Below are 23,100 nucleotides of genomic sequence, written 5' to 3' on the forward strand. Positions count from 1 at the left end.
TGCGCTTCATTATAACAGTTATGACAATACGATGGTGAATCAAAAAGTTCTTGGAATCACTATAAAAATGTAAAATCTATTTTGCAAAATTTGTTTTTCTCTTTGTAAAAAATGTTTTTTCTAACTATCAAAAATCTCAACCACGGCTACCATTGCCGCATCATAATCGTAAAATTTTGTTAGATATATAATAATAGATATCAATACAATATCGCAACGTCTAATTATTATGCACATCACTAATTAACTGACCTGTCACCAAGGGCCGGCTATCGGGTTATCAGGCATCGGGTCTTTTAGATCCGATATCCGTCCTGCAAGGACAAAATTTCTTTGCAGGCCGTATCAGGTCTTTAAGATCCGATACAATATTTTTCCTTTTATGGGTACTATTTAGTGGCAGAATACCAGTCAATATATCTGTCACACTCTCACTACAAAAAATCCTAAAGTAAACTACCCCGGCCCATGCGATAGCAATAGAAATCTCTCTCCGGCCCGCGCGAATAGTTCACTTCAGGTGTTTTCGACCCGATGCCGTACTGAACGTGTTAAATCTAGTTTCCAAAAAGACAAACGTTTGTCGACAAAATGTCAAATGAATGACCTAAAATATTATAAATTACTAGCGGTCCGCCCCGGCTTCGCCCGTGGTACATATGAAAAATAGATGTTGGCCGATTCTCAGACTTACCCGATATGCACAGAAAATTTCATGAGAATCGGTCCACCCGTTTCGGAGGAGTATGCAGACTAACATTGTGACACGAGAATTTTATATATAAGAAGAAGATCTTCTATCTTCTATAATTAATTATATTCAAACATTATCAGTTATCACTAATTAATATAATTATTACCTATGTAAGTAAGTACCAAGGTAATGTAATTGCTCATTTAATTTCTTAAATTATATTAACCGCCCGCGGCTTCGCCCGCTTTGTCTAAAACCGAATAAATTATATGTATACTAAAACCTTCCTCTTGAATCAATCTATCTATTAAAAAAATCTGCATCAAAATCCGTAGTTTTAAAGATTTAAGCATACAAAGGGACATAGGGACAAAGAAAGCGACTTTGTTTTATATTATGCTACTATGTACTTATGTAGTGATATATTACGAATTTCCATTTTTCTAGAATGTACGTAACGTAACGTCTACATCTATGTACTTATAAAATGCATAACTTTTGCCGCAGTTGTTAAAAGCTAAGTAGAGCTACAATTAATATAATACTATAATTTACCGAAACCAACGTCTTCAGATATTACCTACTAGCTGTCCGCCCCGGCTTCGCCAGTGGTACATATTTCGCAATAAAAGGTAGCCTATGTTCTTTCTCAGGGTCTAAAGATTATCTGTGCCAAATTTCATCAAAATCAGTCCAGTAGTTTATGCGTGAAAACCATACATACATACAAACTTTTCCTCTTTATAATATTAGTATATATAGATATAAATATCTGTTGTTCACGACATATTATATTAGAACTAATCGCCTGGTAGATCAACTTCATTAACTACCTTTGTCGATGCAAAATTCAGAATTTGCACCGGTTTATCAATAACAATATTGTAAACAAATTGAAAGTATTTATCGTCTAATGACCAAACCCATTTGAAGTCGACATCCTGACGACCGACCGTATTTACTAGATAACATTATATTATAATTACTGACTCATATTATTTACATACAGACAGTATACAAATCAGACTTTTTTTTTTAAATTTCATAAAATAAGTCTCCTAATTAAAATAAAACATTGGGAATAAGTACTTATTAATTATTCGTTGTTAGTTAAATTATTGCAAAAGTTTTTTATTGGTTAATATAATAATTATATTAAGCGACAAATTGAATTAAAACGTAGGCACTAGGCACCTATAGTCTACAGATCAACATCTATTTATAACATTTTAAAATTCTTATCATGATGGTGAGGGCTGACGCTTCCTCCAAAAAAGAAAAGTAAAATTCAAGCGATCGTCATAAAAGCGAATGCGTCTAAAACCCTTCGATTCAAAGTAAATAATTTGTTTTTAAAATGACCACAATACATTAATAGGATAAAGCATCACAATTACACAGCATAAATAGCTAAATGAATATTAATTTTCCGCGTATGACTGTTTTACCTACAGTACCAATATGACATCGTATTTTATGGGAGTAAAGTGGACGTTAACGCATCCAGTGTTTCTGTGATTACGCACGTATACACTAAAACAATGCATTATTGTTATAACATATTTATTTATAAGTGAAAAATTTATATTATTGAAGAAAAATTTATGAATAAGTGACAAATTTTTAGTTTTTATATTTAATCTGTGATAGTGAATATTTTTCAAAATGATTAAGTGTGAGTATGTTTTGTTTTATCTGTATCTTGATATTATCGTATTGGAAAGTTATTTCGATTAGATGTGTTAATAATTAACACATCTAATCGAATTATTAATTATATTAATTATTAAATAATAATTATTATTAGATGTGCTTTGTTTTTAGATGCTTTTTCATATAATATACGGTTTATGTCGATAGATACTGGTTTATTAAAATGGCATTTAGTTTACAAATTTTGAAATCATATAACTACCTAATTAGTTATTATGTAAAAGCATTTACAAATTTTCCGAATTTTTTAAAAACTGTTTTTACTTCGTTGAGCAAATTTAAATAGAGATTTTGTGCAATACCTTTCTTATTTTCAATATAATATGATTATAATATATTTTGATGGAATAGAATTTATTTACCTAATGTTGATTAAAATCAGTATAATATATCTGAAATAATTTATATAAGACGTGAGGTCAAAGATCTAATGCATCTACGATGCACACGCAGATAAATTATGACTTTGAACTGAGGAAGACGCAGTTTTATGGAAAAATGTTTTTAAGACTATATTCATTATTATATTAAGTATTCACTGTTTGTATTATCCTTCCTCATTTTTCATAATACCTAGGTAAATACATTTATGGGAAAAGGCATCTGTTATTGTGGTTAAGCGCAAAATGGGTAGAAAATAGGTACTAATTTTATTCATACATAGGTATGTACTTAGCTTAGTAATTATTACTAAAAGTGGTTGATTTGCAATTTTCACATGTCATTCGTTGACCATACCTACTCTTTAACTAATGGACAGTCAAGATTAGATAACGAACCGTTTATATTTGTAATAGATATGTATATAATATTATAATGTCATTACCATATAAAACATACCTAAGTGTTGAACATTTTATTATAAAAATGTTTTATCAGCAATATCGATCATAAGACTTTCCTCTGGTATAAAATTTTCTAATGTATTTGTATTTGTATATCACGGTGCTTGTAACCAAATTACATGAAAACAGTTCTACCCGTTTCGATAGATTTTATTGTGGAAATAGATCGGACACCGACACTTCCTATATATGTAGGTATAATATGTAGGTACACATTATTATTTACATTATAACTGTATGAACAACGATTGCCGAGTCAGTAATAAGAAAAAAATATATACATATTTGTGCAGCATGCATTTCATCAAAGATAAAATAATATAAGTAGAGACTATTTAAAAATCAAGACCAACGATAAGATAGAGACGTGCTCGGTTGAATTAATTAATTTTTATATAGCTACGATTATATTTTATACTTACAAGACCTTAAATGGTTTATTTTCAAGTTTTACTTCAACTTTATCTACTGAAAAGTTCTTTAAGTCTAAATTGCCTAGAAAAGCGCAAATGATATTACCAAAGGAACAATACGTTACTTATATTTATATTTAGGAACAATACGTTACTTATATTTATTGATAAATAATACAGAAATGCACGAATCAATTAGGTACTTATAGTACAGTAAACAGTGTCGCAAGATCACGTTGGCCTTGTAAACGATATGTTACTAGTATATTTATGAAGCTATATTATAATGCATATAATCAATATGTTGTTTAAGTACCTACTAACTCGTACTTTGATTAACTACTTACAAGTTACACAAAAATCAAAACGTGCACTTAAGTAAGTAAATAATAAAAAAACATAAAGTTAAAATAACGAAATTGAAAATAAAAAACTTGTAAGTTGATTAAATAAAGAAAGAGTTCTATAATAATTCTTAGTAAGTAAATTACATATTTACAAAGCATTTTTTTTGTGTGGTGTCTCTCAATGTTAGCCAGAAGGGCTTCTACATTTTAATGCGGACGCGTGGGTGAACTGAAGATTCACTCTGGTAGCGACATGCGCAAGGGCGTCCCTCCTTGTTGGGATCTCGAACCTCGGCTTGGGCTGTCGCTTGAGTGGAGGAGGCCGGAAAGGCCCTAGTCGGAAGGGATTTTCCGATGGGATTTACCAAGCATTTGAATGCCATAAACCTAAAAATAAAATAAAATAAAAAGCGTAATAAAAAGTTTTACATCTATAATTGCCCGGCATGAGACAAGTGGCAATTGAAAATTATTAATGGTACATGCAGTGAATTGGCTACAAGGTTACTTTGATATCCATCATACTAATATTATAAATGCGAAAGTTTGTGAGTATGTATGTATGGATGTTTGTTACTCTTTCACGCAAACGCTAATGAATCAATTACAATGATTTTCCCGACTTATAGAAATGTTTGCGGCAAAGAGAAATTTTCCTCACGTATAGAAATTTTCCTGGATTATAGAATTTTTCCTGACTTAAATAAATTTTCCTGGCGTATATAATTTTTCCAGATTTATACAAATTTTCCTGACGTATAAAAATTTTCCTGGCTCATATATTTTTTCCTGACGTATAGAAATTTTCCGAACTTATGGAAATTTTCCTTTCTTATAGAAATTTTCCCGACTTATGGAATTTTTCCTGACGTATAGAAATTTTCCGGACTTATGGAAATTTTCCTTCCTTATAGAAATTTTCCCAACTTATGGATTTTTCCTGGCGTGTAGAAATTTTCCTGGCTAATAAACATTTTACTGACTTATACAAATTTTCCTTATCTTTATAAATTTTCCTGACGTATAGAAATTTTCCTCGTTAATAGAATTTTCCTGGCGTATATAATTTTTCCTGACGTATAGAAATTTTCTGGACTTATGGAAATTTTCCTTTCTTATAGAAATTTTCCCGACAGATTTTTCCTGGCGTATAGAAATTTTCCTGGCTAATAAACATTTTCCTGACTTATACAAATTTTCCTTATCTTTATAAAATTTCCTGACGTATATAAATTTTCCTGACGTATAGAAATTTTCCTTGTTAATAGAAATTTTCCTGGCTTATAGAATTTTTCCTGACGGATAGAAATTTTCCTGGCTTATTGAAATTTTCCTCACGTATAGAAATTTTCCTAACTAATAGAATTTTTCCTGGCGCATAAAAATTTTCCTGACGTATAGAAATTTTGCTGGCTTATAGAAATTTTCCCGACGCAAAGAAATTTTCCTGACGTATAGAAATTTTCCTGGCTTATAGAATTTTTCCTGACGGATAGAAATTTTCCTGTCTTATCGAAATTTTCCTGACGTATATAAATTTTCCTTGTTTATAGAAATTTTCCAGCTTATAAAAATTTTCCCGACTTATGGAAATTTTCCTGACTTATAGAAATTTTTCCTGACTTATCGTAATTTTTCTGTCAATCGAAATTTCCCTAACTATAATTGTTAAAATCATTTTTCTAATCTTCCTAAAATTGGAAATTTTTACGACTGATTAAAGTACTACCAACCACCCACCTATTCCCACCCACATCCCGTACGCTATGCTCTCTATCCACAGGCCGCGCGTGCGCAGAATGGCTCTGCAGTATCTGCATAGCTAGCGAACGTATAAACTCGCCCGGTCGTTGGGCGCTTTCACCAGGGCCCTGGAATTATGGAATTATTATTAATTTCATGAACAATATCATCATCATCATTTTTATTGAAAACAATATTCATATATTTTTCTTTGCCCGCGGATTCCCCTGATGTTAAATTCGCATTAGTATGAGTCGTTTCACCGCTGTCAAAAGTTACCCATGGCCATGTCACATTAAAACGAATAAACACACTTTCGCATTTATAATATTACTAGAGGTCCGCCCTGGCTTCGCCCGTGGTACATATTTCGCAATAAAAGGTAGCCTATGTCCTTTCTCGGGTATCAAAATATCTCCATACCAAATTTCATGCAAATTGGTTCAGTAGTATAGGCGTGATTGAGTAACAGACAGACAGACAGAGTTACTTTCGCATTTATAATATTAGTATGGATTATATCTATCAATTAATTTATATTCTTCAAAATTATGTTGTAACGGTGGGCGGTGTAGTATAAAAAGTTTCTCTAACTATTTTTGATAAAAAACGCGATACATAATTAACTACACAGGTAATAGAAATAAAACAAATGTTCCAATGCAAATTTTAATTACTTTGAGTATGACGGTGTAACTAACTTTCTTACTAATTAATGTTTATAGATCGATCAATGTGAATTAATTTCCTTATTAAAATAAAAAATTTGAATGGCAAAAAATTTAAGCAGAAATAAAGTTGTAATTTTTTAAACGTCATTTTTATTTTGTGCATAATAATTATTATTATTAAAATCACTACATATTATAAAACGAAGTCGCTTTCTCTGTCCCTATGTATGCATACATTTTTTAAACTACGCAACGGATTTTGATGCGGTTTTTTTAATAGATAGAGTTATTGAAGAGGAAGGTTTTAGTATATAATTTATTGGGTTTTAGGCAAAGCGGGCGAAACCGCGATCGGAAAGCTAGTTTAAAATAAAAGTAAAATTTTGTAAAGTAAAATTTGTTGAAAATAATCAATTTTGTATCAAGCATTCATGGCATCTAACAGAGAATTTTTTTTTAAATCTGTCCATTTGTTCCTTGTAATAGTGCGAATAGCGAAACAAGCAAACCGTTCAGCTGTATACACTAGGTAGTGATAGTACATACTTGCAAAATAAAATATAAAAAACACAATATTATGTAATCACTAACATTAAAATAACTGCGTTAAAAACAACCGACTTCATAAACAGAAAAGTAAAAAATAAAAAAGATTTGATATTATTAATTACTACATCTTATTTAGATGTGCTATTTACTAAAAAGGTTTGATGTCGGTGCACGGGCTTAATACTAGTGTTTGGCACCGACTTCAAACCTATTTAATAAATAGCACATCTAAATAATATGTAGTAATTAATAATATCAAATCTTTTTTATTTTTTACTTTTCTGTTTATGAAGTCGGTTGTTTTTAACGCAGTTATTTTTATTTAATACTTTTTAGTGTATTTATCAACACGAATCAAACGAGCCCAATCTCGATATAATTGAGTCAATATATTACTGAGTTCCTAAGGCCACCTTCCGATTCCATCATCAAATCAGCTCTATGTCGTGATAATGTTTCATCGCTATCCAATTTACATAAGTATACAAAATTTCAGCTCAATCGGTTACCGGGAAGTGAATCAAAGTTACTTGCTACATTTCAATGAAGTCATCGAGTACAGACAAAAATGCTCATAAAATAAAAAACTACTGGGTTTATCCGAATAAATTTTTTATGGGACCAATTCGACACCATCCCGCATCGAACAAAAAAAGAATCACGTAAATCGGTTAAGAAACCTAGGAGTAATCGGTGTACATACATCCAAAAAAAAAAAAAAAAAATTATACCGGCCGAATTGATAACCTTCTCGTTTTTTTGGAAGTCGGTTAATAATAGTCCACACAAAAAATCGATCGAACGAATATAGTATTGTCTGATAAGCCGATAACCTCTTGAAGTGTTCAGTCTAAACGAACCCACACTTTGTGACACTCGTCATCAGAACTAGTGCCAAACACTGTAAGTTATTATTTATAGATTATTTACGCAATTTGGTTGACGAATTTGTGCTCTTATTTTGTATGAAAATTTCTGGTAAATTCGATTTGAACTCAAAATATAGTATAGATACGTATTTTGTTTGTTAACTTACGATGTTATAGGTATAGGTATATTAAGAAGAGCTGGAACGTCAACACATTTACACATTGCACATGTTAGGCCGGGAGATACTGACACAAAATTTCGGGTCTTTTGTAACAGGATGGCGGTCTAGAGGGGTCTTAGTACGCAATGACAAAAAGAAAAATGATGGTCAGAACGCTGGTACCGGCGTACTAGTCGCGTGGGCGTTAGTCACACTCGTCGGATAAATAGCGAAAGTCCAACTATTTGTAACACAAAAATTTTAGAATTTACCGATAGCCCTTATAAAAGATGTACCAGCGTTCTGACCATCATTTTTCTTTTAGTCATTGCGTAATAAGACCTCTGTACTCTGTAGAACCGCCATTCTGTTACAAATGACCCGAAATTTTGTGTCAGTATCTCCCGGCCTATGTATGTGTCATATTTTGCAATTGTTTATAAATACAGGGTGATGTAATTGGTGTAGTACGAATATCTAAAAATCTATGAAGAATTTTGTGATACAGTAAATGGAAGAATTATAGACTATTTTACAGTATTTAATAAAATCATTTAATTTTTTGTTCATTTTCATTAGAAATGTCAATTTTTCTCACCAAGGTGGAAATTTGGATGATAAGGATCTTGTTAGAAAAATATAAATTTTGACTAAAATCGGCATTTTTTTTTTTCAAAAATCAAATTACTAATTAATAATCAGAGTTATCACATTATTAAAAAAATAAGCCAAACTATACACCATTTTTACCTACTTGATGCAATCCTCAAAGATCATGGACATAGTGTATTGCGCCTTCCACCATACCATCCAGAACTCAACCCAATAGAGTTACTATGGGGCATAATTATTAAAGGGAAAGTAGCATCACAAAATGTGAACTTTAACTTGAAAACTGTGGAAGAATTATTTAGAAAGGAAGCAAATGCTATTAGTCTGGATATGTTTAGTGACGTTTGGAGAAAGACGCGAGAACATGAGGAAAAATATATTCAATTAGAACCAAAAGTAGATAATTACACTGACTCATTTATAATAACATTAAGAAATTCCGACGGCGAGTACTTCGAGCGATGAAAGTTTCAGTGAAGTAGAAGATTACGATTATGATTAAATAGATTATTCTTCTTCTCTATAGATACTGCTTTCTGAATTGGTGGTAAATGTTAAAACTGTTATGACGATTCAAAAGTGCTTCTAGAAGAAGTCTAATTGTATAAAGGTTTGAGTTTGAGTTTAAAACCAATAGTGTGAAAATTATACAATAAACATGTAACACATATTTGTTAGCGCGTATTGGTAGGTATTACGTACTTACTACAAATATAATATTTCTTAGATATCTTTACTCGACCAAAGTCAGGACAAGACTGCTCAGCAACTGCAGAAGACGTCCGTTATTTAAATCATTATCAAAACAACCATCCGTGTGTTAGACCGGGGTCGATAATTTTTTAAACAAAAAAAAAATAGTAGTAGGATGAAACCTATTAGAAAAGGAGGGGAATGTGATAAAAATTAAAGGAAAAATAAATTACAGACAATCCGATTATCACACTGTTTGTATGCATTTTCTGAGTAAATTTACTATGGTAATGTATATTATATTTTAGACCATTAGAAAGTGAGCGCACGTATTATTTGTATTGTTTTTATGACCTGAAATTTAATTATTATTTGATAATTGAATAATTATTAATACTTTTATCCAATTGATTATTATTAGAATAAATAATTAACTTCATCAATTGATTTACTTTTAAATTATAATTTTACAGGTAAATTATGAGAGCTTTCATAATTATATTTGCATATATTTATCTACAACGCACCCATTTTACAATTCAAGTCTAAAATGAAACTAGAGTCGCATTTATTTTTGAACATACTGTAAGTGAAATTGCATAAGTGTGAGTACTGTGAACATGCCAGCTTTCCTTAATTGACCGATACCTACTACTTGACTGGAATTAAATATCTATAAGTAAGCAATATTAGTTTTAGAATTTAGTGTAACTACTGCTATTTTATAATTTTGACAAAAGTTTATCCTAAATTTAAGAAACAATTTTAACAGTTTGTGTGTGTTTGTTTAAAGCAAGTATCATAATTTTATATTTTGATAATCGATTAAAATCTCCATAGGATTGAACAGTGAACACAACTCTTTTGCAGATTTAAATAATTTGGAAAATCCAAAAGTGCACGCCTCATAATTTTTTTTTAATAAATATTTATTAATTATTATTTTTGTTTATTTAATAACAATTAAACCACATCGAATCAGACCCTGAAAAATGAAAGGGTTCTATTCCTGAGCATACTCAAGCGTAAGAGAAAAAAAAAGACTCGATTAGTAAAGTATTTCGGTCGCTATCGTGTTAACAAGAAAAAGGATCCGCACATACAGACACACGGACGTCCAAGACAGAACTTTTTTAAACTGTTTTTTAACTAGTTTAAATAACAAAAATGACATCAAAAATATCATGAACGTTAAAAATAGTGTTTTTTCTTAATATGTGTGTGTATGTATTATCTTACAAGTGCAATGTATGATACATAAAGACATTTTAAGTTTGAAAAATCAGATGTTTTGCGCGAAGTGACAGTAGTACCCACCTCAACGCTTCGCTTATGAGGCGTGCAATATGACTTACAAGCTTAAATAAGTTATTATGTAACTAGCTTACCGCCCGCGGCTTCGCCCGCTTTGTCTAAAACCTAATAAATTATATACTAAAACCTTCCTCTTGAATCACTCTATCTATTAAAAAAACCGCATCAAAATCCGTTGCGTAGTATTAAAGATTTAAATTTTAATCATACAAAGGGACATAGGGAAATAGGGACAGAGAAAGCGACTTTGTTTTATACTATATGTAGTGATAAGTAATTAAAATATACGTATTACGTATATTTGAATTAAATTTTAGATCATAGGTATCATAGGTTATCTTGTTATTCTGGGCGAGTGAATAAATATTATGATTGTCAAAATCCTTGTCAAAATATATGAATTGGTAAGTTACAAAGAGTTGAGACAGCAAAGTAATACACTAGTAAGTAATTTATCATTCATTGGAATATAAAAAATCTGTCCTATTACTAGGTACCTATAAATATATTTTATACTAAATATTTTTACTATTATAATATTTGATTTATTTACAAGATAATCACAGGAGATTACTTTCTAAGACGCGTAATAGGTAATATGATAAAAGTCGTTAGATAAGGGAATACTTAATAGAAGAAGATTTTTAGTATTTATGTATTAGGTACCTTGCATTATACGAGTAGCATCGTGCAAGATATTTAGTTATTTTGGAGTAAGTTTCATATTATTTATTTATTTAATGTAGAATTTTAAGTTTTTGTTACACTGTGAATAGAAGTAGGTAAAGGTAGAAAACCTACAGGTTTAAGGGGAAAATTTTTGTTGGCTTGAATACGATTTTTTTTGAATAATAAAAAAGGGATAAAAAGAAAACACTTCCATGATATTGTAATTTAAAATCGAAACGTTTATTCTGTAAAAAATCTAAGAAAAGCAATTTGTTCAAAAATATTAAATCATTTCAAGCTATTTGTTAAGCTATCTATATCAGTCTATATTATCTCTATATGATAAAAACGTCCGATTTCTGTTATTATAGCAACAATTTAAATTAGGTAATTAATTATTATCATATTATTTTCAGTATCATTACAAGAAGCCATGAAGATCGGATTTATTGGAGGCGGCAGATTGGCGTTTGCGCTGGCCAATGGATTCATATCTGCAGGTAAATTGAATGAAAGTGAAATATCTTTTATTAACTAAAAACATATTAATTTACATTTTATTCATATGAATTAGACATTTTAAATATTGGTATCAGTTTTTTAATCATTTAAGTAAATAATGAATTTGGCCCTACCGCCCTAGTTCCTGTTAATTGATAGAAGTAATGAATAAATTAATTCAGCTGCAACATTTAATTTCAAAATGTATTTCTATTCTTTGAAATACAATTTAAATGAAAACAAAGTATGTTTCTACACAAATCTATAAGTTTTACAAGGTTATTTCTAAGTAATGTACAACAAACACTTTTGATATTAAACATTTTTACAAGCATGCATATTTTGCAAATAGTTAAGTATTTTAAGTACACCAAGAATGAATTTTTGAATTTACTAGACTGTACAAGAAAAGCTTTCCTACATTAAACACTAGATGGCGTTGAATTCAATCCGACATTTTGCTGTTATCAAATTATTCCCCCGTTTGTAATTCCAGGATTAGCAAAACCAGATGAAATCACAGCTAGCGTACATCCCGCGGATCTGGCCAGTGCTGAGGCTTTTAAGGTATTATTATTGAAATAGGTATAGATTATATTAGAGATATTGTTACGATTTATTTCAAATACAAAAAAATAATATGTCTATTGCGCTAATTATTTTTTCACTAGCAAGTCAGTAGGTGAACTTATTTATTTAACCCGGGCCATTAGAAACGGCTTGTACTACTTAGACTTATTTGATAAAAATATTAGTAGGCAATCTTTGTGAATCAAATATATTATACAGGGTGTCCCACTGTTGGTATACTAAGCTCAAAGGAGGTTATAGTTTTGCATACGCTGACTAGTACGTAAAAAATACTTATAAAATTCCAGACCCATTTTTTTCAAATAGATGAATTCTTAAAACTCTTATGTGTACACCCAAAACAAGCAACCCGCGCAACTTTACCACCAGCACGTGATATTATGTTTTCATAGACAAAATGCTCACATTAGAGAAGCGGTAAATGCCGGCTGCGCGAAGCTAGAGAAAAAAACATGGATTTTCAGGAAAAATTTAGCAGAAAATTGTTGAAAACTACAAGTCCCTTCGCGCTTAGTATACCAATAGTGGGACACCCTGTATATGTATAAGTTATCTAAAATAGTAGAAGGTAGAGCAACTAGCACATTTTATTCCTTAGTTTAGTAGCGCAATTCGTTCATTATCTATACTAATATTATAAAGCTGAAGAGTTTGTTTGTTTGAACGCGCTGATCTCAGGAACTACTGGTCCGATTTGAAAAATTCTTTCGGTGTTAGATAGCCCATTCATCGAGGAAGGATAGAGGCTATGTATCATCACGCTATGACCAACAGGAGCGGAGCCGCGCGGGTAGCTAGTTTAGTATAATTATAAACAATTATTGATACAGAGATATCATTTTGCGTCACAAATCCTTGACTTTGTGTGCTCTCATTTGATATTCTAGCGTGTTTAGATAAAGTATTATTTACATTCGTGATGGTTGTATAAATAATAAATATCTTCATATCGGAGTAACATAGACTTTATGCGAACAATAAGCGAACAATATTGTTCCGAATATGACATTTTTATTATAAACTAGCTGTGCCCCGCGGTTTTACCAGCATTGCTCCGCTCCTGTTGGTCTTAGCGTGATAATATAGGTATAGCCTTTCTCAATAAACGGGCTATCAAAACGGACCAGTAGTTCCTGAGATTAGCGCTTTCAAACAAACAAATTCTTCAGTTATATAAAATTAAGTATAGATTCCCTTATAATTTCATGTGTTTGATTTGAAATATCTGATGTAGTTTTTCGACTCTATCATTATTTAGTGCCAAGCGCCAAGCGCTAATTGTACGAATTTCTTCAAAAATTACAGATTCACCTCGAATTATAGGTAATATAGGTAAAAAATACTGAAAATAAAACTCAATAACAGCTGAACTGATTTTATTTTAATAAATAAAATAAAGTAGTTTATTTAAATACATTTCTTATAATCTATTTGAAAAGGAAGAAGAGAAACTGTAAAGATCACAAATATTAAAGCTGGCTGGCTGTATTGATTGAACTCGGTAAACCTTGAAACGTGGAAACAAAGGTCACCGTAGCTCAGTCAGAAACAGGACTAACGTAGACATGTAAATTATGCAATTTTAGTAATATTTTATGAAAAAACTATTCCACTTATAATATCTAAACTAATTATGTATTACTCGTATATAACGTTTTCGTGTCGTTGAAGTTAAACTCCTCCGAAACGGCTTGACCGGTTGACATGGGATTTTGTAGGTCTATGACATCAACACATCACATCAACATCTAAATCTATCAAGATAGTATATCGTTTTCCGGGACAGCTAGTCAATTTATAAAGATTGTCATTAATTAGCTCTTTTCCGTGAGTCAATAAATAAAAATTTAAATTCAAATCCTTGTTTCAGCAGAAAAACAATACATTTACAATTTAACAATTCAGGAAACATTGCTGTGGCTTATTACTCATAATTTACTTTTATATTGAAACATAAAATTTCACATTACATCCTACAGTAATTTCAATAAAATTCTTATATTCTTCATTCCAATTTACTATCACTAAAAACTAGAGCGTAGAGCGAACAGGTAGATACCTCCTAGGGAAGCGCTTTCCATCTTAGACCACATCTCAGTGCGCTTCCCTATTCCCAATAAAAAAAAACTATTTTATCCAGGGTTTAGGAGCAACAGCACTTTTCGAAATCATTCTATTTCACAATCACATTCTAAATACCAACTCCAATTTACCAGGGTCTAGGCGCAACAGCCCTCTTCGAGAACAAACCAGTGGTCGAGCGATCAGAAGTAGTCATAGTGTCTGTGAAGCCAGATGTAGTGGGTCCAGCGCTGAAGGAGATCAGGGATCTGCAGGCTTCCAAGAATAAGCTGTTCATCTCTGTTGCTATGGGTGTATCGATAGCTAGTATTGAAAAGGTGAGGATAAAGCTTTATAAGGATACTTAAATGTGTATTAAAAGTAGGATATTATTATTTAGAAGATAAAATATATTTTAATCAAGCCATCTAAGATATAGTTTTTCCCAGTGGTAAACCGCAAAGCCCAGATACACACACTTCGTTAAAAAATCGGAATACTAGAGATTGCTTGTGTGTTTTTTCTTTAATACTCGTAGCATAAAAAGAAAACACAATTTTGCAAATATTGCAGTTGCCTATACTAACTGTTTCTTACATAAAAATATCGAGATTTAAGTAAATATCCTAAAATATCTTTTCTGTAACAAAATGCGGTTTTAAAATCAATCGTTTCTATTTAGTTTCCTTTACTAACGAGATTATGCGGTTAAAACCGCGGTGTAGTTGTTAATACCTCAAAAACAAAGGGACAAGCAGGCCGAGACAAATGTCAGAGAATAGAATAAAGCTAAGGAATAGAAACTGCTATCGCTAATTATTGACATAAGCTCATGACGTTTGGTCGCGGTCATCGTCGTTGTTGGTAGGGTGAACAAATCCTTAGCAAAACATCATACGCTTAATCAATTATAGTATCGATAGCGGATTCTATTCCTTTGCGTTTTGACGTTTGTCTCAGCGCACTGGGCACACAAAGTGAATAAAAAATAATTTAGAATTTTCATTTAAATGTTTTTCACATTCTCTTCATTATAATACTTATCTCTGCATACAAATAGTATAGAACAAAGTTGTTGTAGCTATCTGTCCTTAAATCTTAATCTATTATTGTGTGTATAATTATGTGCTTAAATCTTTAAAACTTAGCAACAGATTTTGATGAAGTTTTTTTTAAGCTATTGCATAGCTTCTATCGCGGGCCTTGAGCGCGGGGACCGAATCGAGAAATTCCGTAACGAAAAAACCTCACGCTCCCCACTCCAACGGGCGGAGGTGTGGCTTGAAGGCATAGCATGCAATAGCTTTACCGCGGCAGTCCCCGAGTGCCACACGTCTTTTTTTTAATTAGTTTGGTTCTTGAGGAAGGTATATCATTTGCTAAGTAAGTTCCAAAGCGGGTGAGCCGCGTACATAAAGCTAGTATAGTATAATAGTGATCATTATATTTCCAGGTCCTCCCCCCCGAAGCCCGTGTAATACGAGTGATGCCGAACACCCCAGCACTAGTCAAGCAAGGTGCTGCTGCCTTCAGCAGGGGTTCCAGGGCTACAGCTGATGATGCCAAGGTCACTACAGAGCTGTTCAAGGCTGTGGGCACTTGTGATGAGGTGCCGGAGTACCAGATGGATGCTGTGACCGCTTTGAGTGGCAGTGGACCGGCGTATGTAAGTATTATTTAGCAAGCTGTGTCTTTTCTATGGCTCATGTGTTATTCTGAGGTAAATCAATGTATAGATATGTCGGAGTATTGATTTATTCAGTTGATAATAACGCCATCTACTGGTAAAGTTGTGAGTATTTTGGATATTGACATAGTAAGACTTGAAGTTTTAACGAATGAATTTATGACAATGACAAGTGACAATGACATTTTCCTTGAGTCAGTAGTTTGGTAGGTTGGGGGGTGTCAGTTCGACCGACACTTGCCGCCCGACAGCCAACCGCGCCAGTTGTGCGCACTGATTCTTTTTATTATTTACGATCATGGCGGACGTTGAAATTAATCGCGAGGAATCTCCGAAAGCAGCGGTGGGATCTGACCATCATTCCTCCAGTGTATTTAACCGACACCCTGCTACTACGAGCGAGACATATTTCCGAGAATCGGCGAACCAATCCGCCGAATCAGATACAGTATACACCACCAACTGGCTACGTGGAATACTCCACCAACAAGCTGGCGATGATCGATCGACTGGAGACAGCGTGAGCGAGGCGAACGAGATCGAAGTCGTCATGTCAGGTATCTCTGACGATCAGGTACGATCAGATTTATAAAAAAAATACCCCCACGGACTTTGTAACATTAGATAGACACGTTGCTACCTACCCTCAAATTAATAAAAATAATAAACGACCTTCAACTTCGAGCTCTTTTTGTAGTGACTTTAAGCAGCGTTAAATTGAAACAAATGACCATGTTATGTGCCACAATTGCGGCAAAATGGGGCACTATAAGCGAAGTTGTAAATTCCGTCCGCACACTAAGGTTTCACATTCGGAAACGTTTTAATTAAAATGTTCCCCGCCTGTCGATAAAAATGTTCAGTGCACTTATTGTTGCAAATTGCTGCATACAGAGCAGGTGTGTTTCTCTAAACAACGAGACGAAAAATTAAAAAAAAAAGCAATGATACAAAGTCCGTTAATATATTGTGTGTGTCTAGTCAGAATCGCCGCTTGTTAAAATTATTGTTGGTAGATTTCAATTACAAGCCGTCATAGATAGTGGATCTAACTGCTCGCTCATTCGTAAACCTATCGCTGACATTAGGACCGGTGTACGATATTTTTTTTTATTTATGCGTCTAACTGGTATTGGTTCCACTTTCACTCATTCTTTTTCCCGTATTACTTTGCCTATAGAGATGGATGATGTTAAAAAAAAATTTTGATGTTTTTACGCGACTCGGGGTAAACTTAATAATTAAAAATAAAGGCGTTCACGTTTCTCGCGATTTCGTGCGCACGTTTGTGCTTTGCAAAGTGCCGATATCGAAGCAATCGATACCTACCTTACAGACATCCAAGATATTGCTCGTTTACGTGCTATTATTGAAAATTTTAATGAGAACTTCGTAAAGGGGAACTCTCAGACGGTCGTAACAACAGGTGAGATGGAAATTAGATTATAAGATCCGAACAAAATAGTGCAGCGTCAACCTTATCGCCTGGCCCCCGCGGAACGCAAGGCCATGATTGACATAATAGTTGACCTCCAGTCTAAAAACATTATCAGCGAGAGTACGTCACCATTTTCAAGCCCGGCGATCCTCGTGAAGAAGAAGGATGGCTCTGACAGGTTGTGTATTGATTTTCGTGAGCTGAATTCGAATACCATGCGCAATATGTGTGTCATGAAAAGCTGAGTAAATATCCTATGAGTTTACCAGAAATGTCTAATCAATTTGATGATTTGTAATAAGAGTGAGTTTTATTTTTCTAATCGGCTTCAAAAATTAATAATTAAATATTGAGTTACGTTAAAATAAAATGATTAGTCGCCAAAGTAAACGGCATTTGTTGAGATACACGATTGTATTTATTATGTCGACGGTTGCGATATGATGATTTTTCCATTATTTTTGTTGTTGGATGTTTTGGTTAATAGAAATTTTTACAATTTATTTTGTTGATCAATGCTAATAAAGGATCGCATCTCTAGACGCTTGTTTCTTTTTCCTTTCCTAAGAGGAGCTAATGGTGTAAATTTAGCAGTGGAAGCTCCGCGCTTCATGCGAAAGTTTAGCGTTGGAAGCCCTGCGCTTCACGCGTAAATTAAACATTGGAAGCTCCGCGCTTCGTGTGTTGGTTCTACCTACATCGGAAGCTCCGCGCTTCATGTGTTGGCCCTACATTGGAAGCTCCGCGCTTCATGTGTTGGCACTACATTGGAAGCTTTGCGCTTCATGTGTTGGCCCTACATCGGAAACACCGCGCTTCATGTGTTGGCCCTACATTGGAAGCTCCGCGCTTCATGTGTTGGCTCTATCTACATTGGAAGCTTCGCGCTTCATGTGTTGGCTCTATCTACATTGGAAGCTTCGCGCTTCATGTATTGGCTCTATCTACATTGGAAGCTTCGCGCTTCATGTGTTGGCTCTATCTACATTGGAAGCTTCGCGCTTCGTGTGTTGACTTTACATTGGAAGCTTCGCGCTTCATGTGTTGGCTCTATCTACATTGGAAGCTCCGCGCTTCATGTGTTGGCTCTATCTAAATTGGAAGCTCCGCGCTTCATGTGTTTGCTCTATCTACATTGGAAGCTCCGCGCTTCATGTGTTTGCTCTATCTACATTGGAAGCTTCGCGCTTCATGTGTTGACTCTACATGGGAAGCTCCGCGCTTCATGTGTTTGCTCTATCTACATTGGAAGCTTCGCGCTTCATGTGTTGACTCTACATGGGAAGCTCCGCGCTTCATGTGTTTGCTCTATCTACATTGGAAGCTTCGCGCTTCATGTGTTTGCTCTATCTACATTGGAAGCTTCGCGCTTCATGTGTTTGCTCTATCTACATTGGAAGCTTCGCGCTTCATGTGTTGACTCTACATGGGAAGCTCCGCGCTTCATGTGTTTGCTCTATCTACATTGGAAGCTTCGCGCTTCATGTGTTTGCTCTATCTACATTGGAAGCTTCGCGCTTCATGTGTTGACTCTACATGGGAAGCTCCGCGCTTCATGTGTTGACTCTACATGGGAAGCTCCGCGCTTCATGTGTTTGCTCTATCTACATTGGAAGCTTCGCGCTTCATGTATTGGCTCTATCTACATTGGAAGCTTCGCGCTTCATGTGTTGGCTCTATCTACATTGGAAGCTTCGCGCTTCGTGTGTTGACTTTACATTGGAAGCTTCGCGCTTCATGTATTGGCTCTATCTACATTGGAAGCTCCGCGCTTCATGTGTTGGCTCTATCTAAATTGGAAGCTCCGCGCTTCATGTGTTTGCTCTATCTACATTGGAAGCTCCGCGCTTCATGTGTTTGCTCTATCTACATTGGAAGCTCCGCGCTTCATGTGTTTGCTCTATCTACATTGGAAGCTTCGCGCTTCATGTGTTGACTCTACATGGGAAGCTCCGCGCTTCATGTGTTTGCTCTATCTACATTGGAAGCTTCGCGCTTCATGTGTTGACTCTACATGGGAAGCTCCGCGCTTCATGTGTTGACTCTACATGGGAAGCTCCGCGCTTCATGTGTTGACTCTACATGGGAAGCTTCGCGCTTTATGTAGGTTCTACGTTACAAGCCTTGACGAAAAGTTGTGACCAGAGCTAAATAGGTTTAGAAATCGCGCGAGAACGCGCTAATTGTCAGAATGGCCGTGTCGGAGTATTGATTTATTCAGTTGATAATAACGCCATCTACTGGTAAAGTTGTGAGTATTTTGGATATTGACATAGTAAGACTTGAAGTTTTAACGAATGAATTTATGACAATGACAAGTGACAATGACATTTTCCTTGAGTCAGTAGTTTGGTAGGTTGGGGGGTGTCAGTTCGACCGACACTTGCCGCCCGACAGCCAACCGCGCCAGTTGTGCGCACTGATTCTTTTTATTATTTACGATCATGGCGGACGTTGAAATTAATCGCGAGGAATCTCCGAAAGATATATCTTCATCCAAATCCTTCCAGTCGTTTTTGAGAAAGAGTTCAAACATATCACATATTTCATCCACCCTGACAGGCTTTCGCATTTATGATAGTAGGATAGGATAGGATTGGTGATAAACAAAATGAAAATGTTTCAATAAGTTCCACGTGATAAGGAAAGGTGATAAATGATAATAAATAAAATTTGTTGCAATCCGGTGTTGTAGTACGGTCATTTAAGCTATTACCTACTTTAGAATTCATCAGTCTAGGGGTGTAAGTAATCAATCAAGCAAAAAAAATTTTACAGTAAAATGTAAAACCTCAAAAAAGTGAATTGAATCAAGATATGTTTTGTACATAATACTCTAATAAATTTACATATTTTTTTTTTGTTTTAAGTCTTATGATGAACCATAACTTATTTAAACGTATTGCTCCTTTATTACATAATATAATCAAAAGCACTGCAATTTCTAAAAATCATGAGAAGATATTATTAAGTCAATCGTACCATTCTACACCTGCCACCACTGCAAATTGCATTGTTTCTACACTTGTTTGTATATACAGGGTGTCCCACTATTGGTATACTAAGTGCGAAGGGACTTGTAGCTTTGCATGCACTGATCACGTAAAAAATACTTAATCAACAAAATTACGTCAAAAATTTTTTGCTAAATTCTTCCTGAAAATCCATGTTTTCTTCTCTAGCTTCGCGTACCCGGCACATACCGCTTTTCTAATGTGAGCATTTTGTCTATGAAAACATAACGATAGCTCACGTGCTGGTGGCAAAGTTGGGCGGGTTACTTGTTATGGGTGTACAGTGTACACATAGTTTTAAAAATTCATCTATTTGAAAAAAAATGCGTCTGGAATTTTATAAGAATTTTTTACGTACTCAGTGTATGCAAAACTATAACCGCCTTTGAGCTTAGTAATGTAACAGTGGGACATCCTGTAGAAACTAAATTATACTTGTTGTGATTGAAATAATGTCGTTTAATAGGTACTTTATATTGACACAAAATATACATAATATTGGAATGCTCTTCTGCGCATTTCCTGTTTTAATACAATGGATCGAATCGTCCAGAAACATTTGGCACGCTTATTTATCCACGTATTTCTGAGAGCATAATAACATTCAAATTTTACAACAATTGACTTCTTTCTTCCTTTTATCATTCTTTCAATGCAACTGCAAATTGTTTAATTTCACAGGTATCTCTCAGTTTATTGACTAATAGGATGGATTCTATGTTAGTTTACCGTGATTATTAGGAATGAAATTTATTATTATTACGAAAAATAGTTTATAATATGAAATCATTTCAGATCTACATGCTAATAGAATCTCTAGCGGACGGTGGTGTCCGCTGCGGGCTGCCCCGCGACCTGGCCTTGCGCCTGGCGACACAGACCACCCTGGGGTCAGCTGCCATGCTGAAGGATGGAGGGCATCCAGCGCCTATGAAGGATAATGTCACTTCCCCTGGGGGGTCCACGGCTGAGGGCACGTATCATCTGGAACAGAATGGTGAGTTTTGTTAGAAAAAAATATTTTAGTTTACCATCAAGTGAACTATCAGCTCGATTGCCTGTTTAACATAAAAAGGAATAGAGAATTATTTGATTTTTTCGTCATTTTTAGCTTTAAAGCATTAAATGCAGATTATATTAAATTATTTTAAAGTATTTGAAAAGTAGAGTACCCACACAAAACATTGATTACGATGCCGTATTCGAGCTCGCATACTTCGCCTTACCGTGGTGACCTTTCAAAATCAAATTTCTCGATCTTCAATAGTTCTGCACTTTTTATTCGGTTTTATGTATGCAGGGAGTAATGTCTGCAATTTTGTCTCATTGTCAGGGAGCAATGTCTGAATGCAATTTTAAGCATTGAGGTGAGAACGTATCTAAATTTGTTGTGTATACAGGCGTTGCTAGAGCAAAATGTGTTTTATAGAGACAAAAGCTCGAACACCGTATTCCTATGTAATTTTAAAACGCATGTAAATTGGACATGAATGCAAACTATAATAAAAGCGCACCCTGACTCGAGTTTTTCTAATCTTCTACAGTATGACTTGTTTAGAAATGGTATATTTATGCTGAAATAAAATGTATAGATATATCTACTACTACTACTACGTACTATCATAATATGATAGTCATAGATAGGTCGTTCACCTTTTTGGTATAGTTATACTAATTTAGAAAAATTAGAAACGAGATATTGTAACGATGTTATTAAATGAAGCTTATTAAGCGAAAGCTTATTAAATATCAATTATATTAATTTAATTTTTCTTTTTATTTACAGGTTTCCGATCAGCAATCATTGGAGCAGTAATGGCGGCTGCGAACAGATGCAAAGTTGTTAACGAAACTTTAAACAAATAAGATCGTTGTTATTGAAAGCACAAATATTGTTAAGAGGACGTAGATAAAATAAATTTTATTTTCCGTTACTTAAATTCGTTTTATTTTCACACTTTCACTTTCAATATAAAAAGCTTTCGTACGAGTAGGTACGAACAGTTAATTATAAGTAAACTAGATTTCCGCCCGCGGCTTCGCCCGCGTTTTCAAAGGAACACCCGCATAGTTCACGTTCCCGTGGGATTTCCGGGATAAAACCTATCCTATGTGTTAATCCAAGATACCCTCTATATGTGTACTAAATTTCATTGTAATCGGTTTAGTAGTATTTGCGTGAAAGAGCAACAAACACACACACATCCTCACAAACTTTCGCATTTATAATATTAGTAGGATTATTAAGACCCCATACCAGGCCTCCGTCACTCGCTCAAGGTCGCGCTATAAGAGCCTACCGCACAGTAGGTCGGTACCGAGACCGACCTAGGGATGGCGATTCTTTACGAAAAAGATCGATTTTTAAATCGATTCGAATCGTAGTCTAATGAATCGATTCACGAAAAAATCGAGGCCTACAAAATCGATTCTTAAAAAATCGATCTTTTTTTCAAGTTTGCATTTACAATGTAAATTTGTAGCAATTTTACTGAAAACAAGATTAATATTGCAA

At 34.0% G+C, this 23,100-nt stretch overlaps 1 protein-coding gene across 3 annotated transcripts; it reads left to right on the forward strand.

Annotated features, from left to right (window-relative positions):
- Nucleotides 1-2,211: 2,211 nt before the first annotated feature.
- Nucleotides 2,212-22,519, forward strand: P5cr-2 (Pyrroline-5-carboxylate reductase-like 2). 3 transcript variants are annotated; one of them, XM_089710285.1, is made up of 7 exons: nt 2,212-2,369; nt 11,710-11,793; nt 12,291-12,361; nt 14,602-14,784; nt 15,900-16,112; nt 21,381-21,582; nt 22,372-22,519. In XM_089710285.1, exons 1-7 carry the CDS (start codon nt 2,360-2,362, stop codon nt 22,449-22,451), a joined length of 843 nt encoding a protein of 280 aa, XP_089566411.1. In that variant the 5' UTR covers nt 2,212-2,359; the 3' UTR covers nt 22,452-22,519. The 3 variants fall into 3 exon arrangements, with proteins under 3 accessions (XP_089566411.1, XP_089566412.1, XP_089566413.1); XM_089710286.1 differs by lacking the exon at nt 2,212-2,369 and adding an exon at nt 7,808-7,878; XM_089710287.1 differs by lacking the exon at nt 2,212-2,369 and adding an exon at nt 11,261-11,337.
- Nucleotides 22,520-23,100: the final 581 nt, after the last annotated feature.

The sequence above is a fragment of the Colias philodice genome, chromosome 24 (genome assembly GCF_061535455.1).
Source record: "Colias philodice isolate Cphi_HAF_F1 chromosome 24, ilColPhil1 Martin Lab GWU primary, whole genome shotgun sequence".
In the NCBI taxonomy this organism is placed as follows: Eukaryota; Metazoa; Arthropoda; class Insecta; order Lepidoptera; family Pieridae; genus Colias; species Colias philodice.

Excerpts from the sequence above, each read along its gene's own strand:
- P5cr-2 (XM_089710285.1), top strand. Across the intron at positions 11,794-12,290 it reads CAATGGATTCATATCTGCAG|GATTAGCAAAACCAGATGAA; the intron begins GTAAATTGAATG and ends TTGTAATTCCAG. Across the intron at positions 21,583-22,371 it reads GTATCATCTGGAACAGAATG|GTTTCCGATCAGCAATCATT; the intron begins GTGAGTTTTGTT and ends TTTTATTTACAG.